Raw genomic sequence first — 24345 nt, forward strand, 5'->3', positions numbered from 1 at the left:
TGTTTCTCCCACAGACTGGTGATGGAGTGAATGATGCTCCTGCCTTGAAGAAGGCAGAGATTGGCATCGCCATGGGCTCTGGCACTGCCGTGGCCAAGTCAGCCTCTGAGATGGTCCTGGCCGATGACAACTTTTCTTCCATCGTGGCGGCTGTGGAGGAGGGCAGGGCCATCTACAACAACATGAAGCAGTTCATCCGCTACCTCATCTCCTCCAACGTGGGAGAGGTCGTCTGGTGAGTCTGTCATTTACGTACCTCCTCCTGCCAAAGTGATGTCTCTAGTGGTTTTATGGTGCTCCTGTGGAGGTTAATGATGTTTCTCTATGGGGGCAGTATCTTCCTGACGGCTGCTCTGGGCTTCCCTGAGGCTCTGATCCCCGTTCAGCTGCTGTGGGTCAACCTGGTGACAGATGGTCTCCCTGCCACCGCACTGGGCTTCAACCCCCCAGACCTGGACATCATGAACAAGCCCCCCCGCAGTGCCAAGGAGCCCCTCATCTCCGGATGGCTCTTCTTCAGATACCTGGCCATCGGCTGTGAGTTAATGGGACTGTTGTGCTTTGTTTCCAATTCTATATCAGATAGCTCAATCTTAACATTTTCTCAAGCTCACTGCTACTGGCATACCCTGCCACATACTGTTCTTGTGCACCTCTCTGCCTGTCTTTTGTCTTCCTAGTTATAGAACTAGTCTGTCCCACAGTCAGTCAGCTATGTCTCTGTCCTCAGGCTATGTGGGAGCTGCCACAGTGGGAGCCGCTACCTGGTGGTTCGTGGCTGCTGAGGATGGCCCTATGATCTCTCTGTACCAGCTGGTGAGACTAACGCCTAGATGTCAGCTTTACTGTCCAAATGGTGTTTTACCTCCCAGCCTTATGTCTCTTGTGTCTGACTCCTCCCCCCACAGAGCCACTTCCTGCAGTGTTCCCCTGACAACCCTGACTTCTCAGACCTAGAGTGTCATGTGTTTGAGTCCCCCTACCCCATGACCATGGCCCTGTCTGTGCTTGTCACCATTGAGATGTGCAATGCCCTTAACAGGTGAGTCTCCTGCAGTGACATGAGCTTTCTTTCATCCTCAAAAATCATTTGCATTCAGTGGAGGACAGCTCCAACTTTTGTAAGTACAAGAATAGAATATAGAGTTTTGACTAATCTGATCCACAATGTGACCTTCTCCCAGCCTGTCAGAGAACCAGTCCCTGCTGCGTATGCCTCCCTGGGAGAACATCTGGCTGCTGGGGGCCATCTGCCTCTCCATGTCCCTCCACTTCCTCATCCTCTATGTGGAGCCACTGCCCGTAAGTCAGCTTTACTTATATCAACCAGGTCAATCTATAGGTTCCCCATGTTCACTCTCTTTCCATCTCTCATTCTCCTCCTCTATCTCTCCAGGTCATCTTCCAGATCACCCCTCTGGACCTGACCCAGTGGCTGGTGGTGCTGAAGATCTCCCTGCCCGTCATCCTGCTGGATGAGCTGCTAAAGTTCGTGGCCAGGAACTACCTGGAACCCGGTAACCAGCCAGAGTCTAAGTCAGCCAGCAAAGGCTGGTCCCTCTCTGCATGCACAGAGGGCATCTCCTGGCCCTTTGTGGGCATCACCCTCCCCCTGGTGCTGTGGCTCTACAGCATCGACACTAACGTGTCTGCCCTGTTCTGGTCCTGACTACACCACACAACCCTCCCAGTGCACCAGTGTGAGTGGAGATTAACACACGTCTAACAAAATCCCCCATTAACCAGGATCAACTACAACAACCACATCAACTGCAGTGAGAGCTCAAGTCAACATTTGTACCTGTGTTGATGACAGATGTAATCTGTGAGCCCTCTGCTGGTTCGTCTCCAGGACATTTTCACCATTCCTCTTTTTTATTCATATTTTTAATGCTTTTTGTTTGTCATTTGGCCATGTCTTTAATTTAATATCAAGCTTTTGGTTATTTTTTTTGCTCCCCATTCTTTTTTTGAACAGGCATAAAAAAATATCTGCTATTTAGAAGCTGTTCTGTGTACAGAGAATTAACACTATTTTATCAAAATTAAGATTTTTGTAGCTTTGGGAAGGCGGAGGGGGGGGGCAGCGCACAGAACTCAAATAGTTTCACTTGTTTTCAGTGTGAACTTTGACCTCTGAAGAACCTGTAGATAACTATGCTGTGCCATAACTGTAAGGACCATCATTTGCACTGAATCAGAAGTCTGTACCAAAACTGCATGTATTCTGCCCAGGCATGAATAACGGGGATTTCTTCACCAAATTAATGATTGTTCGTTCCCCTGTTTGCTTTTTTTGTGTTTATTTTCTGCTCTAGTCAGAGCACAGCTACCTCAATGCTATTGATATCACAATTGATTTCTACCTGTTTTCCTCAGTAAGCTTTTCATAAACATTGTCATATTGAGTGTTGAGGTATGCGCCATTTCACTTGTGAATAAGGAAATCTAGACCCCTCATTTGCCTTTTTATGTTGCTTTTTTAAAGTTAATCTGTGTTCTTTTGATGTTCCTTGAGGGAGGTTAGGGTTAGGAGAAATATGTAAATGTTACCTTAGTTCAATTCAAAGCAGTTTTTTTGTAATATAGACAAGCCTGTCGTTAAACACGTTTACTTGAACACAATATATTGTCTTTTCATTAAGGTTAACTTTTTTATGGACACTGTAGTGTCTTATTACAATAATTCTATAGATTAAGTATTGTGCATATACTGTACTTTAATATGTATAAACACACCAAGTGGTGGATTTTCTTATCAGTTTAGCACAAGATGGATGCTTTGATGGGATTGTTGTGGTCAGCACTCCCTATTGGGGTGGATCACTAAGCAGACTGCTTTGGCCATAGTGTATATAGGCCCAATGCTAAAATGACTGGCTTGTAGAAGAGTCTGTACATATAACACAAAATAGTATCTATGTGTATAGAGTTTTAAAGATGCTCCATAACTTTTACACTAGTTTTACTTGAGCGTGTTTTAGAAACACTGTAGGTAATGGGTATTCCTAGAAAGCATGCTTTTTCCAATACCATGCCAGTAAATGCTTGAGTGTTCTTAAACCTAACAGCTATTTCTTCCAATCAGTGGTGCAAAGAATACCCAATTGTCACACTTGAGTAAAAGTGAAATACTACTTGAGTAAAAGTCTTAAAGTATTTGATTTTAAATACACTTACTTTTGATAAGTATATCATTTAAAATAGCTTATTATGCAAACCAGATGGCACAATTGTTTTTATTTACAGATAGCCAGGGTCACACTCCAACACTCATTTACAAATGAAGCGTTTGTGTTTAGTGAGTGTGCCAGATCAGAGACAGTAGGGTGTGTCAATTGGACCAGTTTCTGTCCTACTAAGCTATCAAAACTTTAACGAGTATTTTGGGGTGTCAAGGAAAATGTATCGAGTAAAAAGTACATAATTTTCTTTAGGGATGTAGTGAAGTAAAAGTTGACAAATATAAATAGTAAAGTACAGATCCCCCACCCCCCCACCACCACACACAAAACAAAATGACTGTAGTACTTTAATTTTGCTTAAGTACTTTACACCACTGAATGTCTTACTGCATTTATTCCCATCTTTCTGTTTGCACGTGGCATGGCCCTAGACATGACTGTAGGAAATGAAGCAGTAGATGACCTAATGGCTTTCTGTTCACCATGCCTTTTTAAATTCCCAGTGAGAGAGCCATGTCTCTGTTTGCGTCTTTGCTTTTTTGACCTATGCCTTGTTTCTGTCTGTCCTATGATTGATTTGGTTTCTCCCTGTCTTTCTCTCTCCTCTCTCTGCAGCTAGTGCCGTGTAAGCCCGCTCCTCCTATAAATCCCTTGTAGGAACTGCTTTAGTGTTGTGCATGTGTTTTGAGCAGCACATCTTCCAAGACCTGCATGTCAATAAAGAAGAGCTATCAAGACATGATTGATACATTTCATAAGCAATTACATGACAAAAAAAGTAATCAAATGGTATATATTTTTTAACTGAATGGGTATAAATGTTTTTGGAATCAAATGAACCAATCCCAGGTCCCTCCATCCTTACTACATAAAGAGCCATAGGCTGCGTTTACACATGACAGCCCATTTCTGGTCTTTTGCCCAATTATTGGCAAAAGTAGCAAAATATCAGAATTGGGTTGCCTGTGTAAATGCAGCCTTCAAACTAGACACGAGTTCCTATGTTATCTTAATGTACACTTCCATGATGCATGTCCTCTGAAGCAGCCATTTTATCAGATGTGTAATAATTAATGTATTGACAAATTAAATGGACAATAGTACAAATGTTATCTTTTCCTAAGGAACTCTTTTTGGGGGGGGATGTGTAAAATAACCAAATAGACTTCTTTGCGCTGTAATGTGCAACATTTTTGAAGCATCTGAGAAGGCGGAGGTGTGGCGATAGATCCATTACCCTGAAAGGAAGTCAGTCGCTTCAATGGCACACGTGTGCCAAACTCATTTCAGAGCTGACGATTGTATAGTCACGACTTGTGGTTTCAGGTAAATAAAGCAATTCTACATTAATATGTTGCCGATCTTCTATATGCCAGATTGGAGATGTGTATTCATTTGAAGCTACCTTGCTTCTAGCCTAAATACAAGGCTGTTTTAGAGCAGTATTTCCCAACTCCAGTCCTTGTACCCTCAACGGCACACATTTTAGCCCCAGACAAGCAAACTTGATTCAACTTGTCAACTAATCATCAAGCCCTCAATTAATTGAATCACATGCATTTGTCTGGGGGTACTGGAGGACGAGTTGACTAGAACTGTTACTCAAGTCACTAATACTAATTTACCACAAACTTCAATAAAATGTCAGGGCATGAGACCAGACGTCATGATTTTATATCTCCTACACACACACACCACATGGTTAAACATCTGCATTGGAAAACATTACTTTGCAAAGAATGTGTCAAATTAAATGACCCCATGATTGACACACAGGTCTTAAGTTACCTGATTATTCAGAAGGGAAAGAATGTCACCAGTTTCACACCAATATGTGTTAATTATTACAAACAGAAAAAAAACTGAATAATTTCAATGATTACTGGCTTCAGATTATCTTGTGTTAACCCAACAAACAAGGAAACTCCGGGGCCATGGCCCAACAATCCTAAATAGCCTCATCTCCTTTACTCTTGGACCCCTGATGGGTATGAAATAGGTTAGTAACGTTCATTTTCACCTACCAACTAATCAGTGATCGCAAAGGGAAGGAGACGTGGAATGGCAGGTTATAATTTTGGGCTGCTGGGTTGTAAAATGCATCCTCCCCAAACCTCAGTGGCTGCTATGATGACGTCTATAACCCTGAGATGGGGCTTTATACACCTGTATCTTGAATACACACATATAGAGTCCACTGGAGCATTACATCAGGAACCCATGATGCCCATGTGTGGCATATTCCCCCCCGCTGTGCACCTAGCGTCTCTGCAGTGGGCCTGGGTCACTGCATGCCAAACCACTGCTCCTGGTCTGCCCACTGGGCTGCCTCACTGTCACTGCCTTCCAGCTCTCCATCCTCCCCGCTGCCCTCCATGTCATCTCCATCCAGCTCCACAGTGGCATCAGCAGGGCTCTCCTCCTTCTCCATCTTCTGCATTCCTTCCAGAGACTTCTGGTCATTCGGGTCCAGGCTGAAAGATAGATGGAGTCAGATGATAGAGAAACATGTGCAGTCTCAAGATCGAAGTGCACCATTTACATATTTGAGAAATGGTAGGCCTAAGAGCGACACTGCATTAACATTTCATGAGTTGTGTAAAACCCTGGACTTTGGTGTAACATTACCTAAGTGCTATGCTGTATTGGTCCATAGCCTCTTGGTAATCATTGACCGCCACCAAGAAATCCCCCAGCATCCTGTGCAGCACACAGTCGCTCTGATTGGCCAAGGCATTCCGGAGAAGAGCAATCCCTTCCTCGTATTTCTGTTCCCGACCTTAAATGGGAAAACAAACACAATATCATCTCTTGTCCCCAACATCTTCGGTAAAATAAAAATTACAAAGATACAATGGTTCTAAATCTCTACAGCAAAACAACTAATAGAACTTCAGGGTTTTCTACCAAGCCACATACTTAGCAGCTCTGCCTTCTTGAGCACAGCCTTGGTGTAGTCAGGCCTCTGAGCTAGCGCCTTGTCCAGCAGGGTTTTGGCCTTCTCCTGGGTCACAGGGTCCTCCAGGCAGACTGTAGCCAGGATGGTCAGAGTCTGGGCATTCGCTCCCAGGGTCTTATAGATGTTATTGGCCATCCCCATTGCCTCTCGGATCCCATTGGATGCCAGGTAACAGTCAATCAGACCTGGGGACAGAGAAGGCTCATGACTAACTCAATACTAGTAATAAAACAAAAAACAACATCTGATGTTGCAGCTTTATGTGGGGGCAGTTCAAGACGAAAACAGATGTTCATTACAATGATGCGATCAGAACAAGAAGGTCCCCTTGCCTTCATAGCAGTCCAGACGGCAGGGCGCCAGGCGCATGGCCTCTCTGAAGTGGATGATGGCCTCCTGCACTCGGCCCATGTTCCTCAGTGCTGCCCCTTTCAGGAGGAGGGCTTGCACACTGTTGCTGTTCAGCTGGATGGCCTTGGCACCCAGGTAGAGGGCCCGGGAGTAGCGCTTACTGTAGAAGCTGTGACATCTGAGCCACCAAAAACCAGATTGGTAGGAACATGTATTTAGCCACTGTGTTCTTGGGGACCTTCAATGCAGAAATGTTTTGGTACCCTTCCCCAGATCTGTGCCTCGGCACAATCCTGTCTCGTAGCTCTACAAACAATTCCTTTGACCTCATGGCTTGGTTTTTGCTCTGACATGCCCTGATAACTTTGGGTCCTTATATAGACAGGTTTGTGCTTTTCCAAATCTTGTCCAATCAATTAAATTTACCACAGGTGGAGTTGTAGAAACATCTCAAGTATGATCAATGGAAACAGGATGCACCCGAGCTCAATTTTGAATCCTTATGTAAATAAGGTATGTTTTTTTTATACATTTGCAACAATTTCTAAAAACCTGTTTTCGCTTTGTCATTATGGGGGTATTGTGAATAGATGAGGTAAAAAAAAAATGTTTTAATCCATTTTAGAATAAGGCTGTAACCTAACGAAATTTAGAAAAAGTCAAGGGGTCTGAATACTTTCCAAATGCACTGTATAGTGAGCAATATGTTTGGAACATCGAATTGCAATACATATACAATCATGAGAATCGCAGCAGATATCGTATCAGCACCTAAGTATCGTGATTATCTTGGCAATTCCCAGCCGTATTACCCAGATATGACCCAGGGCTCTGCGTGCTGGTCTGAGATGTTGAACAGCCTTCCTCCCAGGACCTCAACATCCTCCAGGTGCCCCTCACGTGCCATAAGGTAGCCATATACATCCATGCCTGACAGTAAGTAAAGACAACATAACTGAATTAGTTCAACTATAAATAAAAACCTAATAGTTAATGTCTTAGATAAGAATCGCTAGACTGGCTTAGTGAGTCCTAGGAAACTGATTTATTTAGTCAGTGATGGGTTTTCTGATGTCTGCTGTCCAGTACCTTTGATCAGATAAGGGTCCAGCATCTGGGCCTGCTCAAACTTCAGGATGGAGTTCTTTGTGTCGCCTGCCCTGAAGTACACATCTGCCAGGCTCACCAGCAGGTCCACATTGTCACGCATTAGAGACTTCTTCTCCAGGGAGCTGAGAAGGAGAATCAGGAAACAGAGAAACACAACACCCAGAATGAGAGCCATAGTTTAACAACACCGGAGATTATGATTCATGAAATTAATAACTCTCCCATGGTGGGATGAGGAACTGGTCTGCTCACCGGATGGAGTTGATTGCTCTGTGGTTGTCCCCTGCATGTATGAAGGCATAGGATTTGATCCACACAGAGAGCCACTCCAGGTTGGGAAGACTCTGGATCACATCGATAGTCATGGACGCCACCTCAGCTCCCTTCACTGACAGAGACAGGAGACCTACAACAGCCACAAGTTAAAAGAATCCTTCAAAATAAAGAGCACAACAACATGGGATTTTGGCATGTCTGTGTGACGCACTACAGAAACATCCCAGTAACTAGTCCACACCAATGATGGCATCCAGTGCCAAGGGACACTGTCTCAGGACCTCTTTGTAGCTTGTGACAGCAGAGCGTTCGTGTCCAGCCTTCCTGTACAGATTAGCCAGCATCATGTTGATCTGAGGAAGGATAAACAAATATGCAATTCGGAAATTCCTCACAAGAATCTGGGCTGCTTTACTTTATTGAAATAGTCACAAAACGGCACTGCAAGCTTGGGAGTCGTTGAGAGAGGATGGGGCTTTCAGAAGGGGACCTCAAAACAGCAACCTACCTTTGGGGTTCTCTGTCTAGATGGAATCCCATCAAGCACTGCAATTGCATCCTTATCCAGCTTCAGGATGGTGTAGCACTCTGCAATCTTATACTTGACCTCAATCTCTGAGGGAAAACTCTGAAATAAAGAAAAATGGCATTTGGTCAATTCAGAAGGCAATGCACATTGTACACGATTACAAATAGTCTGTAGAGCAACTCAGTCAAAGGTGCATTATTTTTAATGAATGACATCGATGCCTGTTGCTACAGCCAGATATGTTGTAATTGACAGAGTTGGGAGCCTTCCACACCTGTGACTGCAAGGAGGATGCAGTTCCCCCTGTAGATGGCCGCACTTTAGAAGTTTTGCTGAGCACTTTCTTCTGCTGCAGTGCCATGTTGTACTTGCAAGCAGCATTACGGTACTCCTTGTCATGGAAGATGGCATCTGCATGATAAACCAGCAGCTGGTACTTCTGGGATGGTGAGAACAGTTCTCTGAAAGAACAGATGTGGTACATGCATCACCCTCTGGCACAGTATTTGACTGACAATAACTATATGAAGTGGTCAAGGAAATTAGCAATCAACATACAAAATCTTTTCACAAATAGTCACATTATTAATCCAGATACAACTACACTGAACAAAAATATAAAATGCAATATCTAAAGTGCTGGTCCTGTCTCATGAGCTGATCCCAGAAATGTTCCATATGCACAAAACGCTTATTTCCCTCAAATTTTGTGCACAAATTTGCTTAAATCGCAATTGGTGAGCATTTTACCCGTTGTCAAGATAATCCATTCACCTGACAGGTGTGTAGTATAAAAAAACAACTGAAAAACAGCATGATCATTACAAAGGTGCACCTTGTGCTGGGCACAAAAGGCCTGTGCTGTTTTGTCACGCAACAATGCCACAGATGTCTCAAGTTGAGGGAGCATGGATATGGCATGCTGACTGTAGGACTGTCCATCAGAGCTGTTTCCAGATAATTTAATGTTAATTCCTCTACCATAAGCAACCTCCAACGTTGTAATAGACAATTTGGCAGTACATCCAACCGGCCTCACAACCACAGACCATGTGTAACCACACCTGCCCAGGATCCTCAGTAAGTTAACCTGGCTCCCAAGTGGGTGGGCCTAAGCCCTCCCACGCCCACTCGTGGCTGCGCCCCTGCCCAGTCATGTAAAATCCATAGATTATGGCCGAATGCATTTTTTTCAATTTATTGATTTCCTTATATGAACTGCAACTCAGCAAAATATTTGCGTTTATATTCTTGTTCAGTGTACATTTCCACCCATCTTAAGCTAGTTGGCTTGCTAGCTAGATATAAATACTGCCAACTGCGTCCTTGTCAGCTTGGCTCGTGACGATAAGCATGCATTGATTAGGACATGTGTTATCAATTGTACAGAATGATATGCTTTTGAAGATGATCGAACGGAGTGAATAACTAGTTAGGTAGCTAATACCTCAGAGGGATGTTCAGTAGCTAGCCAGCCAGCTAGCTAATACTATACTGTTACTTACGGATTGTTATTGCTCATTGTCAGCAGTAAGCTACTAATTATCCGAACGTTTGAGTGAAGTCCCGCGGCGGCCATATCCCTCACATGATCTATGACGTTCATTTCGATGTAGTTTGATGGCTTGCTTTAAGATAAAAATCTAAAGTTTACGATTGCAGACAGGTAGTTTACTTGCTAGCTATCATCATAAACTGCGATGTATTAAATATGGCGCCGCAAGTTGAAGGACCATTCAATTATGTTTTTCTTTTATAAAAACATATCATTGCTACGTGTCATAAATATGACCGTTTTTTTCTCCTCTGTATAAATGACAAAAATGTAAGTAATACGTTTTAAAACCTTAAACGGACACAAAGTTGTCCTGTTCAGGCGAATAGAGTACCACAGTATGAGTTGTAATACCCTTAGCGGTCAAACAGGGAAATTGTCAGGTCCAACTAAAATGTCTAGCCCAATGAAATCTGAAAACCTACGCAGATGTGAAAACTTGCCCCAAAAAGGTTTTCGCAGAAAGAGAGGTGTTGCCACATTTATCCAATAAATGTTTGTTTCCCCATAACGTTATCGAGCAAATTAAGGATTTTTTTTAATGACGTAGGCTATTAAGCAAAATTCGGTTTTTGTATCAAAATAATAATTATTGCGAGTTTAAGAATGTCACAAGAGAAAAGATCAATCGCCCTTATTAAACTCTCCAGATCATTTTCCATCAATGGATGTCGATGTAACTTGTTTTGACTGCCATGATTAAGCAATAAGGCCCGAGGATGTGTGATAGATATATGGCTAACATACCACGACTAAGGGCTGTGACCAGCTGGCAAGTGTCTTCACTGACATTTTCAACCTGTCCCTGGCCAGGTCTGTAATACCAACATGTTTTAAGCAGACCACCATAGTCCCTGTGCCCAAGAACACTAAGGTAACCTGCCTACCGACCCACGTCTGTAGCCATGAAGTGCTTTGAAAGGCTGGTCATGGCTCACATCAACACTATTATCCCAGAAACCCCAGACCCACTCCATTTGCATACCGCTGTGGTAGCAGAATCAGAATTCTTTAGGTAACATTGATAAAAATATGTTTTATTAATTTTTATAGTATGCTTATGCATTAAAATGGCAAAGGCAACGTCCCCAAATGCAAGACGTCCACCAGCGATGTCTGAACTTTTACTTTTGAAAATATATCTTTCAACTATAAATACAGTAAAGTACACACACTACATTTTAGACAACTTTTTAGGCATTCAAGTTGTTGGTCTGATGGGAATCCATGTCATTTTGCTTGAGGAACAACGGAGAACAAAAGAGGAAAGCCCCCACTTGTGCTACGTCATGACTTACCTGGATGTGCCCCTTGTTAAGTAAATCAGGTGTTACATAGGTGAAAAGGAGACCAAATCAAATGTTCTTGGTCACAAACACGTGTTCAGCAGATGTTATTGCGGGTGTAGCAAAATGCTTGTGCTTCTAGTTCCGACAGTGCAGTAATATCTAACAAGTAATATTTAACAATTACACAACATCAAATCAAATTGGTCACATACACATGGTTAGCAGATGTTAATGCGAGTGTAGCGAAATGCTTGTGCTTCTAGTTCCGGCAGTGCAGTAATATCTAACAAGTAAACTAACAATTCCCAACAACGACCTAATACACACAAATCTAAAGGGATGGAGTAAGAATATGTACATAGAAATATATGGATGCGCGATGCCGAGCAGCATAGGCAAGGTGCAATAGATGGTATAAGGCATAGTATATACATATGAGTAATGTAAGATATGTTAACATTATTAAAGTGCCATTGTTTAAAGTGACTAGTGATCCATTTATTAGAATGATATGAGTCTCTGTGTAGGCAGCATCTCTCTGAGTTAGTGATTGCTGTTTAGCAGTCTGATGGCCTTGAGATAGAAGCTGTTTTTCAGTCCCTCGGTCCAAGCTTTGATGCACCTGTACTGACCTCGCCTTCTGGATGGTAGCGGGGAGAACAGACAGTGGCTCGGGTGGTTGTTGTCCTTGATGATCTTTTTGGCTTTGCTGTGACATCAGGTGCTGTAGTTGTCTTGGAGGACAGGTAGTTTGCCCCCGGTGATATGTTGTGCAGACAGCACCACCCTCGGTGAGAGCCTTGCGGTTCATGGAGGTGCAGTTGCCCTACCAGCCTGTGATACAGCCCAACAGGATGCTCTCGATTGTGCATCTGTAAAAGTTTGTGAGGGTTTTGGGTGACAAGCCAAATTTCTTCAGCCTTCTTAGGTAGAAGAGGCGCTGTTGCACCTTCACCACACTGTCTGTGTGAGTAGACCATTTCAGTTTGTCAGTGATGTGTACGCAGAGGGACTTGAAGCTTTCCACCGTCTCCACTGAGGTCCTGTCAATGTGGATAGGGGGGTGCACCCTCTGCTGTTTCCTGAAGTCCACGATCATCTCCTTTTGTTTTGTTGCCATTGAATGAGAGGTTATTTTCCTGTAACCAGATTCTCAGAGCCCTCACCTCCTCCCTGTAAGCTGTCTCATCATTGTTGGTAATCAAGCCTACTACTGTTGTATCATCTGCAAACTTGATGATTGAGTTGGAGGCGTGCTTAGCCATGCAGTCATGGGTAAATAGCATGCACCCTTGAGGGGCCCCCGTGTTGAGGATCAGTGAAGTGGAGATGTTGTTTCCTACCTTCACCACCTGGAGCCGGCCCGTCAGGAAGTCCAGAGCCCAGTTGCACAGGGAGGGGTTCAGTCCCAGGGCCTCAAGCTTAATGATGAGCTTGAAGGGTACTATGGTGTTGAATGCTGAGCTATAGTCCATGAACCACATTCTTACATATGTATTCCTCTCGTCTAGATGTGATAGGGCATAGTGCAGTGTGATCGTGATTGCATCGTCTGTGGATCTATTGGGCAGGTAAGAAAATTGAAGTGGGTCTAGGGTGACAGGTAAGGAAGAGGTGATATGATCCTTGACTTGTCTCTCAAAGCACTTCATGATGACAGAAGTAAGTGTTACGAGGCTATAGTCATTTAGTTCAGTTACCTTTGCCTTCTTGGGTACAGGAACAGCGCCATCAATGTGGTCTGTGGTTGTGAGGCCGGTTGGACGTACTGCCAAATTCTCTAAAATGACATTGGAGGATTATGGTGGAGAAATTAACATTCAATTCTCTGGCAACAGCTCTGGTGGACATTCCTGCAGTCAGCTTGGCAAATGTATACTCCCTCAAAACTTAAGACATCTGTGGCATTGTGTTGTGTGACAAAACTGCACATTTTAAGCTTTTTGTGCATATGGAACATTTCTGGGATCTTCTATTTCAGCTCATGAAACATGGGACCAGCACTTTAAAATGTTCCTTTATATTTTTGTTCAGTATAAAAAAAATGTTTCTTCCAAAAGCAACACAGGCCTAATACCTGTAAAGTCATGAGTGACCATTTTTTGAAAATCATGGGACATATAGTCTTTGGTTGCCATGCTATTTTGGCCCGTCAGGTAGGTCTGGTCGGCCAAGCAGCTAGGTCTGGCGGCCAGGTAGTTAGGTTGGTCCGGCTGGCCAAGATGGGAGAAAAATAATCTTCTGAAATGTCATTCGTGGTCTTACGCTGCCATCTATTGGAATTATTTAGCAATTGCAGTTCATACATTTTTTTAACAATGTGTTGATCAGATCAAAACGTTTCTTTACCTGAAGAGGTCATTCAGGTCACTGAATAAAGTGTATTCCCTACTGAAGTAGTAATTGCCAAATATGAAATATTTGCTAGTTCATTTGATCACTTAAACCATAAAATAACTATTTGTAGCATAATGGCATTTATAGCATAACGGCTTTGGTGAAGGAGGTTACGGATGTTCACACAACGAAGAAACAGGGGTCCCTTCCAGTAATGTGGAGTTGACATTGGACTTGATGCCAGTAAGGATGGTCTTTACGGAGACTATAATACACTCCCTCCTTGATATAGAAATCCTTAGACTTCACTGCCTCTTCAATGGTAAGGTCCCTTGCACCATAGGGTCACTTAACCTCCACCACTGCTGTGGTGCCCATCCGACACTCCGGTGAGGTACCCAGGATCCCAGACCCTGTGACCCAAAGCCCTGACTACTGCACATCCATCCCTGTAGCCATTTCGAATGCCTTGATGCCCTCCTCTTCGTTATCTGTGCCCCACTTTACAGACAACGCCCCATCCAAAGACAGTGAACACCTTGAAATTCATTTGTCGTAAGAAATGTCCTATATAAATCAAGTTTGATTTGATTGATGACATTACAGCTGTAGAATATTTAATAAACTGCCATTTTCACGAGGACAATTGCAGTTTTTCCATAAACTTAATTGATAACTTGGGATTTTATCACTTGACATATTAATCATACAGTGGGAAGGATCCTATAAATCATGACTGTGTGAACGCATGTACCACTCAGGATAAATAAATACTGTGCCTTTGAAGATCTGTCTCTGGTCATGAAACTACAATACAGGCTGGATGTCTAAACAAAGTCAATTTTGAATATATATTTTTTTGATTCATTCTCATCAATGACAATATTCTAGTACTGAGTTATCACTCGTCAGTCTGGTATCTGGTTAATGATTATATAATTGATTAAGTGGCTCTTTCCTTTGTAGAATGTTGACCGCTGTATAGAAAACATTACTGCTATGATGCTCAAACTTAACTTAATAGCTAGACTCACTGACACAATAAACTTTATCCCTCATGCTGGCCCTGACCAAACGCAAACCGGTAAATTGCCCCTCTCCACATGGCCAGACTTTTAGTGGTCTTCTCCCCTTTTAATGTTCTTATGCCCATCCATGAAACATGCCATAAGGTCTGAAAGACACCAACGTCACATACTGTGCAAACAATTATCTAGGCTAAGTAAAACAACCATTTGTTGATCTACTGCTCTGCTAACTAGCTAGCTAAAGTGTAGTTAGTGGCTAGCTAAAACAGAGAAAGGGGATGCAAATGCATGGCTTGGGCTAGAGATGACATGCAGTAGCTTTCTGCAGGAATGTGTAGTCTTGCTGAGGTCTTCTCTGTTGCTAATTAGCATTTAGATTTTTTGGGGAGTAAATTGAGGCCAATCTATTGAGAATATTCTACTTGTCCGATAGAGAATTGCATGGCATTCAAAACGCCCGCCAGGGTAAATCTACACGAAACACAGACCTTATATGAAGTAGTTCTAAAATTCCCGATGCAAAAATGAATGGGGAAAAAACGATTGGAACCATTACCGGGTTTTACCGCTAGGTTTTTATGGGTAGTATGACGCGTCCACTGTGCCGGTCTATTTGGCGAAGCATTTATTTTTGTTGAAGCCCACATACCATGACTGAACAATCAGCACTACTTCTTCGAAAGCAATTGGCAGGTAAGCCAAAGATTCAAAGAAAGAAATAACTCCTAAACTAGCCTAGCTAACTTTCCATGGCCGGGCTTCCTCGACGGCAGTCGTGATTGTTTGTTTACATTACATTAGCGCGATCCAATTATCTCGGCTGTAAAACACATTCTAGATAATATTTTTTCCGCTAATTTATCATATTTGTTAAGATGACTGAATTCAACTTCACTAGCTCCATCTAACGTTATGCATTGAACAAGTCTAAACTGGCGAACTAAGGTTAGCTATCATTAGCATTTTGACTGTTAGTGAGAACGTCACCAGGCAGCGTTAGCTGGCTAATTTAACTAGAAAATCAACCTTTTGTTACTGATTCGAGGTATGGTGGAAATAACTAGCGTTATCTAGCCTTAATCTAATTTTACACAAACCTCTGCTGTAAATCACAACCCTAGTTAGCGATTTACATGATCTGGCTTGCTATAGGCTACTACCTAGCTGACAAGATAACAAAGGAATTATCAGCCCCATACCCATCTGTCAGTGATGGGAACATCAGATAATTATTAGCCAGTTCACTGGTTCTGGCAATGGCATCACTGTAGCAAACTCCATTAGCTGTTAACAGCTAGCATATACACCAGGGATCATCAACTAGATTCAGCAGCGGGCCGATTTTTTTTCTTGAGTGTATGTGGACACCCCTTCAAATTAGTGGATTCGGCTATTTCAGTCACACTCTTTGCTGACAGGTGTATATAATCGAGCACACAGCCATGCAATCTCCATAGACAAACACTGGCAGTAGAATGGCAGAGCTCAGTGACTGTCAACGTGGCACCTAGAGCAGCACAGGACAACTGTAAGTGTAAGTGGAAAGTCTAGGAGCAACAACAGCTCAGCCGCGAAGTGGTAGGTCACACAAGCTCACAGAGCGGGACCGCTGAAGGGCGTAAAAATCATCTGTCCTCAGTTGCAACACTCACTACCGAGTTCCAAATTGCCTATGGAAGCAACATCAGCACAATAACTGATCGTTGGGAGCTTCATGAAATGGGTTTCCATTGTTGAGCAACTGCACACAGGCCTAAGTTCACCATGCGCAATGTCAACAGCTCCCCGCCATTGGTCTCTGAAGCAGTGGAAACGTGTTCTATGGAGTGATGAATCACACTTCACCATCTGGCAGTCCAACAGACGAATCTGGATTTGGCAGATGCCAGGAGAACGCTAATTACCCCAATGCATAGTGCCAACTGTAAAGTTTGGTGGCGGAGTAATAATGGTCTGGGGCTGTTTTTCATAGTTCGGGCTAGGCCCCTTAGTTCCAGTGAAGGGAAATCTTAATGCTACCGCATACACTGATATTCTAGACGATTCTGTGCTTCCAACTTTGTGCCAACAGTTTGGGTAAGGCCCTTTCCTGTTTCAGCATGACAATGCCCCCGTGCACAAAGCGAGGTCCATATAGAAATGGTTTGTTGCGGCCTCCCGGGTGGCGCAGTGGTTAAGGGCGCTGTACTGCAGCGCCAGCTGTGCTATCAGAGTCCTGGGTTCGCGCCCAGGCTCTGTCGTAACCGGACGCGACCGGGAGGTCCGTCCGGCACAATTGGCCTAGCGTCGCCCGGGTTAGGGAGGGCTTGGTCGGTAGGGGTGTCCTTGTCTCATCGTGCACCAGCGACTCCTGTGGCGGGCTGGGCGCAGTGTACGCTAGCCAAGGTGGCCAGGTGCACGGTGTTTCCTCCGGCGCATTGGTGCGGCTGGCTTCCGGGTTGGATGTGCGCTGTGTTAAAGAAGCAGCGGCTTGGTTGGTTGTGTATCGGAGGACGCATGACTTTCAACCTTCGTCTCTCCCGAGCCCGTACGGGAGTTGTAGCGATGAGACAAGATAGTAGCTACTACAACAATTGGATACTACGAAATTGGGGAGAAAAAGGGGTTAATTCAACAAAAAAAAATTAAAAAAGAAAAAAAAAGAAATGGTTTGTTGAGATCGGTGTGGAAGAGCTTGACTGGCTTGCACAGAGCCCTGACCTCAACCCCATCGAACACCTTTGGGATGAATTGGAACACCGACTGCGAGCCAGGCCTAATTGCCCAACATCGGTGCTCGACCTCACTAATGCTCTTGTGGCTGAATGGAAGCAAGTCCCCGCAGCAATGTTCCAACATCTAGTGGAAAGCCTTCCCAGAAGAGTGGAGACTATTATATCAGCAAAGGGGGGGACCAACTCCATATGCCCATGATTTTGGAATGAGATGTTCAACAAGCAGATGTCCAAATACTTTTGGTCATGTAGTATAATTACAAATAATTTGTAGACTACAAATTGACTGCAAGTAGCCCAAATAGATATATTTGACAAAAACATGATAATTTCAAACCCTGCTTACATTTGTATACGATCACATATGTCTTCCTTTTATGTGTGGGAATATTTGGAACTGATTTCCTGGTGTGTTTATTTTTTGGGGGGTTCAAATAAAACCAACTCAGGGGGCACCAGTTGGGGATGCCTGATATACACGTTTTTAATTCAATTGTACACTAACCCCCTCCCTTTCTGTATTTTAGAAAACAGGTTTAACTTATCTTTTCTTAATATCGGTGGTTCAGACATCATGCACATTATTTCATACAATGGATAGTCATGTGCACCTGATGTGGGCAACATACAGGCCACTTTTTCAATTGGCACCACTGACAATAGGTACCTGTCACTCATTGTCTACACAGCATTCCACTTTTCTGTGTTTTTTTCTTTGTTTATTGCATTTTGTTACCTTGTGTCTTTCTATTTCAGAACTCAACAAGAACCCAGTGGAGGGCTTTTCAGCTGGCCTAATAGACGATGACGATATATACAAATGGGAGGTTGTCATCATAGGGCCACAAGACACCCTTTTGTAAGTTAAGACACAGGTTGCTATTCTGAAAGAGGAGGAGTACATATTTTAAATGTACTCTCAGATGGGGATGACTGCTTTGCTTTCTCTGTTCTCTCTATTACAGCGAAGGAGGTTTTTTTAAAGCATACCTGACCTTTCCCTATGATTATCCTCTACGGCCTCCCAAGTTGAAGTTCATCACTGAAATCTGGCATCCTAATGGTAAACACACTGTTAACACTTTGAGCCCTACTAAACCTAGCACTGTAATATGTTATAATCATTTGTGGGATTTATGTGTCTCCTACCATGTTTGCTAATGTATATAATGACTTTTCATCTCTTTCTTAGTGGCCAAGAATGGCGATGTATGTATCTCAATTCTGCATGAGCCAGGAGAGGACAAGTTTGGCTATGAGAAGCCAGAGGAACGTTGGCTTCCTATCCACACTGTAGAGACGATTATGATCAGCGTAATCTCCATGCTGGCCGACCCAAACAGTGAATCGCCTGCTAATGTGGATGCTGCGGTGAGTTGTAATAATACATGTATTTAACACAGACTGTGTGTTACAGTAGCCAAGTACTTCCAGAACCTGTGTCAAAGTGACAAGGACAACTGTGCTCTTGAGATTTTGAAATGGAGTTTGCGCTGGTCCCACAGAAAGAGTGGAGGGAGGATCCAAATGGTGAATTCAAGAGGAAGGTGGCTTGCTGTGTACGGAAAAGCCAGGAGATGGCATTTGACTAGAACCCAACTCAATGGGTGAGTAAGCAACATACACCTAGAATCTATGTTTCACCCAGTCTTGTTGCTATTGGAAGAAATGCAGTCAGTATTTTGTAATGTTCTGTTTTTCCATTCCATCCAGCTAAAGGAAATGGGTTCAGAAGGAAAATAGTCCGTTCAGCAAAAGGCTTCAGCACCCCTTCTTTTGCCATTGAAGGGATTTGGTTGGTCAGACACCTTTTCTTTCTTTTTTCTGAGAGGTTGTTGTTTTTCGTAAGAGGAATGAATTTGAGAAACCTACAAGTGAAAATGTCCCTCCATTTCCTAACTGGAATTTAAGTGAATTTATTTTGGAAAAATATAGATTAGATTTCAAGTTTAATAGTCACATGTACAGGGTTGCAATGATGTAAGATGTCACTACTGTAAATTAACATGCTTTTTTATCTGCTGCTTAACAGTTTTTCTACTTCGTATCAGGTTTCTTATGCAATTTGTTTGTTGTGCTTGAAGAATTTAAAAGACGTGAAAGTTCTTCTCGTTATTAGGTTCTCACCAAGTGTCCCATCCTCACAATCACCTTTACATAATGTCCCTCTTGCCTAATGTTATTTGATCCCTCTTGCCTAATGTTAGTTTTACTCTCTCGTGGTGGTTTTTCTCTCCCTGGAGGGTTTGTGAGTGTGCTTGTTGACTGGGTCCTTTACCCAGATAATCACAATGTCTGCTACCAGTCATGTCCCAGTCAAGTCTCTGAGGTCCTACTCACTCCGTTTTTAATGAAACTTTCCGAACCAACCAAAAAGTTATGTTAAGACTTAAGCTATGATTATTCAGTGGATATACCGGTTTGCTGGCATCTGAATTTACCTCAATTTAAAAGGATTACACATTTGTTTTCAGGTTTTATGGATGTTTTATTTGTTCTTAGTCTAGTGTTACTATGAGCTTTAAGTGACATAGAACTTGACCCTCTGAGGTTGTTTCTGGGTGATGGGTGGCACATTTGGCTTCTTGGTGCATGTGTATTTGATCAGATCTTGTACAATTCACAATTACCCCAATATTTATATTTTGATTTGTGTATTCAGATGATATGATTACAAAAGCCTCAAACTAAGGCAGTCTAATTTTTAGTTATGGGTGCAGCCTCTTGTGGACAACCTGTTTTTCTTTGCTCTAAGGACTATCAAAAGTCTCATGATAATAACTGCCATATACCATCTCTTTACTCTTGGTGAAACCAGGTGGTACATCACTGGGAGGCATGCAATTACACCATTCGTTAAAACAGTTCACAATATGCAGAAGGCATCTAGAGTTGTTATGTCTTATTATATGGGATTTTGCTGTTGGTTTGTTGATCAAATCAAATTTTGTCACATGCGCCAAATACAACAGGTGTAGACCTGAAATGCTTACTTACAAACCCTTAACCAACAATGCAGTTAAGAAAAAGTGTTAAAGTATTTACTAAAATAAACTGAAGTAAACAATAAATAAAAATAACAAATAATTAAAGAGCAACAATAAAATAAAAGTAGTGAGGTTATATACAGGGGGTACCGGTACAGAGTCAATGTGAGGGGGCACAGGTTAGTCAAGGTAATTGAGGTAATATGTACATGTAGGTAGAGGTAAAGTGACTATGCATAGATAATAAGCAGAGAGTAGCAGCAGTGTAAAAATGGGGGGGGTTAGCTGTCCAAGAGTCTTATGGCTTGGGGGTAGAAGCTGTTAAGAAGCCTTTTGGACCTAGACTTGGTGCTCCGGTACCGCTTGCCCTGCGGTAGCGAGAGAACAGTCTATGGCTAGTGTGGCTGGAGTCTTTGGCAATTTTTAGGGCCTTCCTCTGACACTGTCTGGTATAGAGGTCCTGGGTGGCAGGAAGCTTTGACCCTCTATCGCTTTGTGGTTGGGGCCCGAGCAGTTGCCATACAAGGTGGTGTTGCTCTCGATGGTGCAGCTGTAGAACTTTTTGAGGATCTTAGGACCCATGCCAAATCTTTTCAGTCTCCTGAAGGGGAATAGGCATTGTCGTGCCCTCTTCACGACTGTCTTGGTGTGTTTGGACCATGACAGTTCATTGGTGATGTGGACACCAAGGAAGTGTCAACCTGCTCCACTACAGCCCTGTCGATGAGAATGGGGGCATGCTCGGTCCTTCTTTTCCTGTAGTCCACGATCATCTCCTTTGTCTTGATCACGTTGAGGGAGAGGTTGTTGTCCTGGCACCACACTGCCAGGTCACTCACCTCCTCCCTATAGGCTGTCTCATCGTTGTCGGTGATCAGGCCTACCAATGTTGTGTCGTCGGCTAACTTAATGATGGTGTTGGAGTCGTGCTTAGCCATGCAGTCATGGGTGAAAAGGGAGTACAGGAAGGGACTGAGCACGCACACCCCTGAGGGGCACCGTGTTGAGGATCACTGTGGCGGATGTGTTGTTACCTCCCCTTACCACCTAGGGGCTGCCTGTCAGGAAGTCCAGAATCCAGTTGCAGAAGAGGTGTTTAGTGCCGGGGTCCTCAGCGTAGTGATGAGCTTTGAGGGCACTATGGTGTTGAACTTTAGTCAATGAATAGCATTCTCACATAGGTTATCCTTTTTGTCCAGGTGGGAAAGAGCAGTGTGGAGTGCAATAGTGCGTCATCTGGGAGTTTTTCCTAGCCACCGTGCTTCTACACCTGCATTGCTTGCTGTTTTGGGGTTTTAGGCTGGGTTTCTGTACAGCACTTTGTGACATCAGCTGATGTAAGAAGGGCTTTATAAATACACTTGATTGGTTGATCTGTTGGGGCGGTATGCAAATTTGAGTGGGTCTAGCATTTCTGGGATAATGGTGTTTATGTGAGCCACGACCAGCCTTTCAAAGGCCTTCATGACTACAGACGTGAGTGCTATGGGTCGGTTGTCATTTAGGCAGGTTAACTTGGTGTTCTTCGACACAGGGACTATGGTGGTCTGCTTGAAACATGTTGGTATTACATACCTGGCCAGGGACAGGTTGAAAATGTCAGTAAAGATACCTGCCAGTTGGTCAGCGCAAGCTCACAGTACACGTCCTGGTAATCCATCTGACCCTGCGGCCTTGTGAATGCTGACCTGTTTAATGGTCTTACGCACATCGGCTACGAAGAGTGTGATCACACAGTCATCCGGAACAGCTGGTACTCTCATGCATGCTTCAGTGTTGCTTGCCTCGAAGTGTGCATAAAAGTTATTTAGCTTGTCTGGTAAGCTTGTTTCAACGGCTGTGCTTCCCTTTTGTAGTCCATAGTAGTTTGCAAGCCCTGCCACATCCGACGAGCGTCAGAGCCGGTGTAGTACGATTCGATCTTAGTCCTGTATTGACACTTTGCCTGTTTGATGGTTCGTCGGAGGGCACAGCAGGATTTCTTACAAGTGTCCGGGTTAGAGTCCCGCCCCTTGAATGTGGTAGCCTTTAGCTCAGTGTGAATGTTGCCTGTAATCCATGACTTCTGATTGGGGTATGGTCGCCGTGGGAACGACATCATCGATGCATTTATTGATTTAGCCAGTGACTGATGTGGTGTACTCTTCACGCCACCGGAAGAATCCCGGAACTGGTCAGATTTGCTAAATGGAGGGCGAGTCAGAGCTTTGTGCGCGTCTCTGTGTGAGGAATAAAGTTGGTCCAGAGGTTTTTTTCCCTCTGGTTGCACATTTGATATGCTGGTAGAAATGAGGTAAAACGGATTTAAGTTTCCCTGCATTAAAGTCCGCGGCCACTAGGAGCGCCACCACTGGATGAGCATTTTCTTGTTTGCTTATTGCCTAATACAGCTCATTGAGGGCGGTCTTAGTGCCAGCATCGGTTTGTGGTTGTATATAGGCAGCTACAAAAAATAGTAAAATGGTAAATAGTGTGGTCTACAGCTTATCATGAGATACTCTACCTCAGGGGAGCAAAACCTCAAGACTTCGTTAATATTAGATCTCATGTACCAGCTGTTATTGACAAATAGACACAGACCGCTACACCTTCTCTAACCCGGAGGCAGCTGTTCTATCTTGCAAATGCACGGAAAACCCAGACAGCTATATGTTTTCCATGTCCTCGTTGATATGTGAAAAGGAATGAAAATTCAAAGTAATCTGGAATCAAGTGTTATTGTGAATTAATATGGACAATTATGGTGCATGTTGATTTAAGATTATGCACAACAATCAATGTTTAAATTGTGGTGGGGGGCTTTGCCATAGGCTTGATAATCCTACTTTGCTTTGATAGTGTTCTTTTCATTAGAGCCACCATAAAACCTACACCAAATCATCATCAATGTCAAAGCCTTGACCAATACTTAAACTAACAACTAATGACATACAATCATGTTTGCAGGTTTACTTGCTAACAAATTAGCTATGCTGGGATTGCATACAAATGCAGATATTCATATAATTGGATGTGACAAATGATGTAAAATGTATGGTACTGTGTAGGCTTTATGACTCATAAATTACCTTTTTCCTCTAGTTTTGCTAACATGACCACCTCAGACTGTTAATCACTGTATTTACAAAAGAGACTCAGTGCATTTAAAACATTGAAGCAATACACTCAGATAATCTCAATGGTGTTTATCCAAGTAATCCTGATATCTCACCTTATCCCTCGTTTCTTGTTTTTACCACTTTGTTTATCCAATGTGTATTTGACATGAGCTCAATAAAATGTATTAACTGTCATATACTCTTGGTCTTTTTGTATTTTTGTTTGACCTATTTAGTTGTATTTATCTAGTGATAGTCTAATCGGATGGCAAGATTACTTTATATAACCTCTTGTCAAGGCTGTGCTGAATCCGCCCAAAGGATTGAAATTCTCTTCTGGTCATGCGACCATGGCTCTGTAAGCTTAACTACTATTAAAATTGACCTTGATTTGTTACAGTGACCAGGAGAGAATGTCAGTACAAAGTCATGAAAAACATGTTACATTTGTCTGATAAAACGCAGTGTTAGCTGCATTTTAGCAACAAGGTAGGCTTACAAAAATAGCTAATTTTATGCTTCTGTAATGAATGGTAATTAATTTAATTTATATGTATAGACCTGTTTTTAATGACTTATTCAAACTTTTGTAATATCGCCTTCAATGTAAACATCTCAGGTCAAGTTTCTATTATTTCATTGTTATAGGTCTGCAGAGTCCAATAACATGTAGAATCATAGATATGGGTATGTATAGCCTACTGGTTGTTCAACTTATGCATTGCATGTTTGCATTGTCTGAAACTATAGGGTGTTTTGTGTGTCAAATACAGTGTGAAACTGAGACCTGAAATGCAATAGCCTGCATGTGGTGTATTAGACGCAACAAGCCAGGAGGTAGGCCTATAGGAGTTAATATATTTTCTAATTGTTGTTTGTGGCATATCTAAATGTTAATATGGTGATACTTGATGATTGAGCTAATAG

The 24345-nt window shown here is 42.9% G+C and overlaps 3 protein-coding genes across 6 annotated transcripts in view; 2 read left to right on the forward strand and 1 right to left on the reverse strand.

Annotated features, from left to right (window-relative positions):
* Window positions 1–4535, forward strand: part of LOC139410807 (sarcoplasmic/endoplasmic reticulum calcium ATPase 2-like) — a 28904-nt gene extending 24369 nt beyond the window's left edge. The window contains exons 15-22 of one of the 3 annotated variants that reach the window (XR_011634538.1): window positions 15–235; window positions 335–537; window positions 731–816; window positions 909–1042; window positions 1185–1302; window positions 1397–1517; window positions 3801–4067; window positions 4163–4535. Coding sequence is in view for 2 of the 3 variants with exons in the window: in XM_071156336.1 (XP_071012437.1) it covers window positions 15–235; window positions 335–537; window positions 731–816; window positions 909–1042; window positions 1185–1302; window positions 1397–1669 (1035 nt within the window). In the remaining variant the exon portion in view is untranslated. Of the gene's footprint in view, window positions 1–14; window positions 236–334; window positions 538–730; window positions 817–908; window positions 1043–1184; window positions 1303–1396 lie in introns of all 3 variants that reach the window. The other 2 variants (XM_071156337.1, XM_071156336.1) reach the window with 2 other exon arrangements.
* Window positions 3520–10356, reverse strand: LOC139410808 (anaphase-promoting complex subunit 7-like). 2 transcript variants are annotated; one of them, XM_071156338.1, is made up of 12 exons: window positions 10203–10276; window positions 9916–10038; window positions 8685–8871; window positions 8390–8509; window positions 8123–8234; window positions 7858–8011; window positions 7585–7727; window positions 7308–7425; window positions 6477–6673; window positions 6105–6329; window positions 5814–5964; window positions 4271–5659 (listed from the first exon to the last, which is right to left on the reverse strand). In XM_071156338.1, exons 2-12 carry the CDS (start codon window positions 10014–10016, stop codon window positions 5470–5472), a joined length of 1698 nt encoding a protein of 565 aa, XP_071012439.1. In that variant the 5' UTR covers window positions 10017–10038; window positions 10203–10276; the 3' UTR covers window positions 4271–5469. The 2 variants fall into 2 exon arrangements, with proteins under 2 accessions (XP_071012440.1, XP_071012439.1); XM_071156339.1 differs by having other exon boundaries at window positions 3520–5659; window positions 9916–10356.
* A 4818-nt stretch (window positions 10357–15174) lies between these two features.
* LOC139410809 (ubiquitin-conjugating enzyme E2 G1-like) lies at window positions 15175–23617 on the forward strand. The gene is made up of 6 exons (XM_071156340.1): window positions 15175–15312; window positions 18090–18192; window positions 18299–18396; window positions 18526–18704; window positions 18839–18940; window positions 19047–23617. Exons 1-5 carry the CDS (start codon window positions 15270–15272, stop codon window positions 18923–18925), a joined length of 510 nt encoding a protein of 169 aa, XP_071012441.1. The 5' UTR covers window positions 15175–15269; the 3' UTR covers window positions 18926–18940; window positions 19047–23617.
* Window positions 23618–24345: the final 728 nt, after the last annotated feature.

The sequence above is a fragment of the Oncorhynchus clarkii genome, chromosome 6, assembly GCF_045791955.1.
Source record: "Oncorhynchus clarkii lewisi isolate Uvic-CL-2024 chromosome 6, UVic_Ocla_1.0, whole genome shotgun sequence".
Taxonomy (NCBI): Eukaryota; Metazoa; Chordata; class Actinopteri; order Salmoniformes; family Salmonidae; genus Oncorhynchus; species Oncorhynchus clarkii.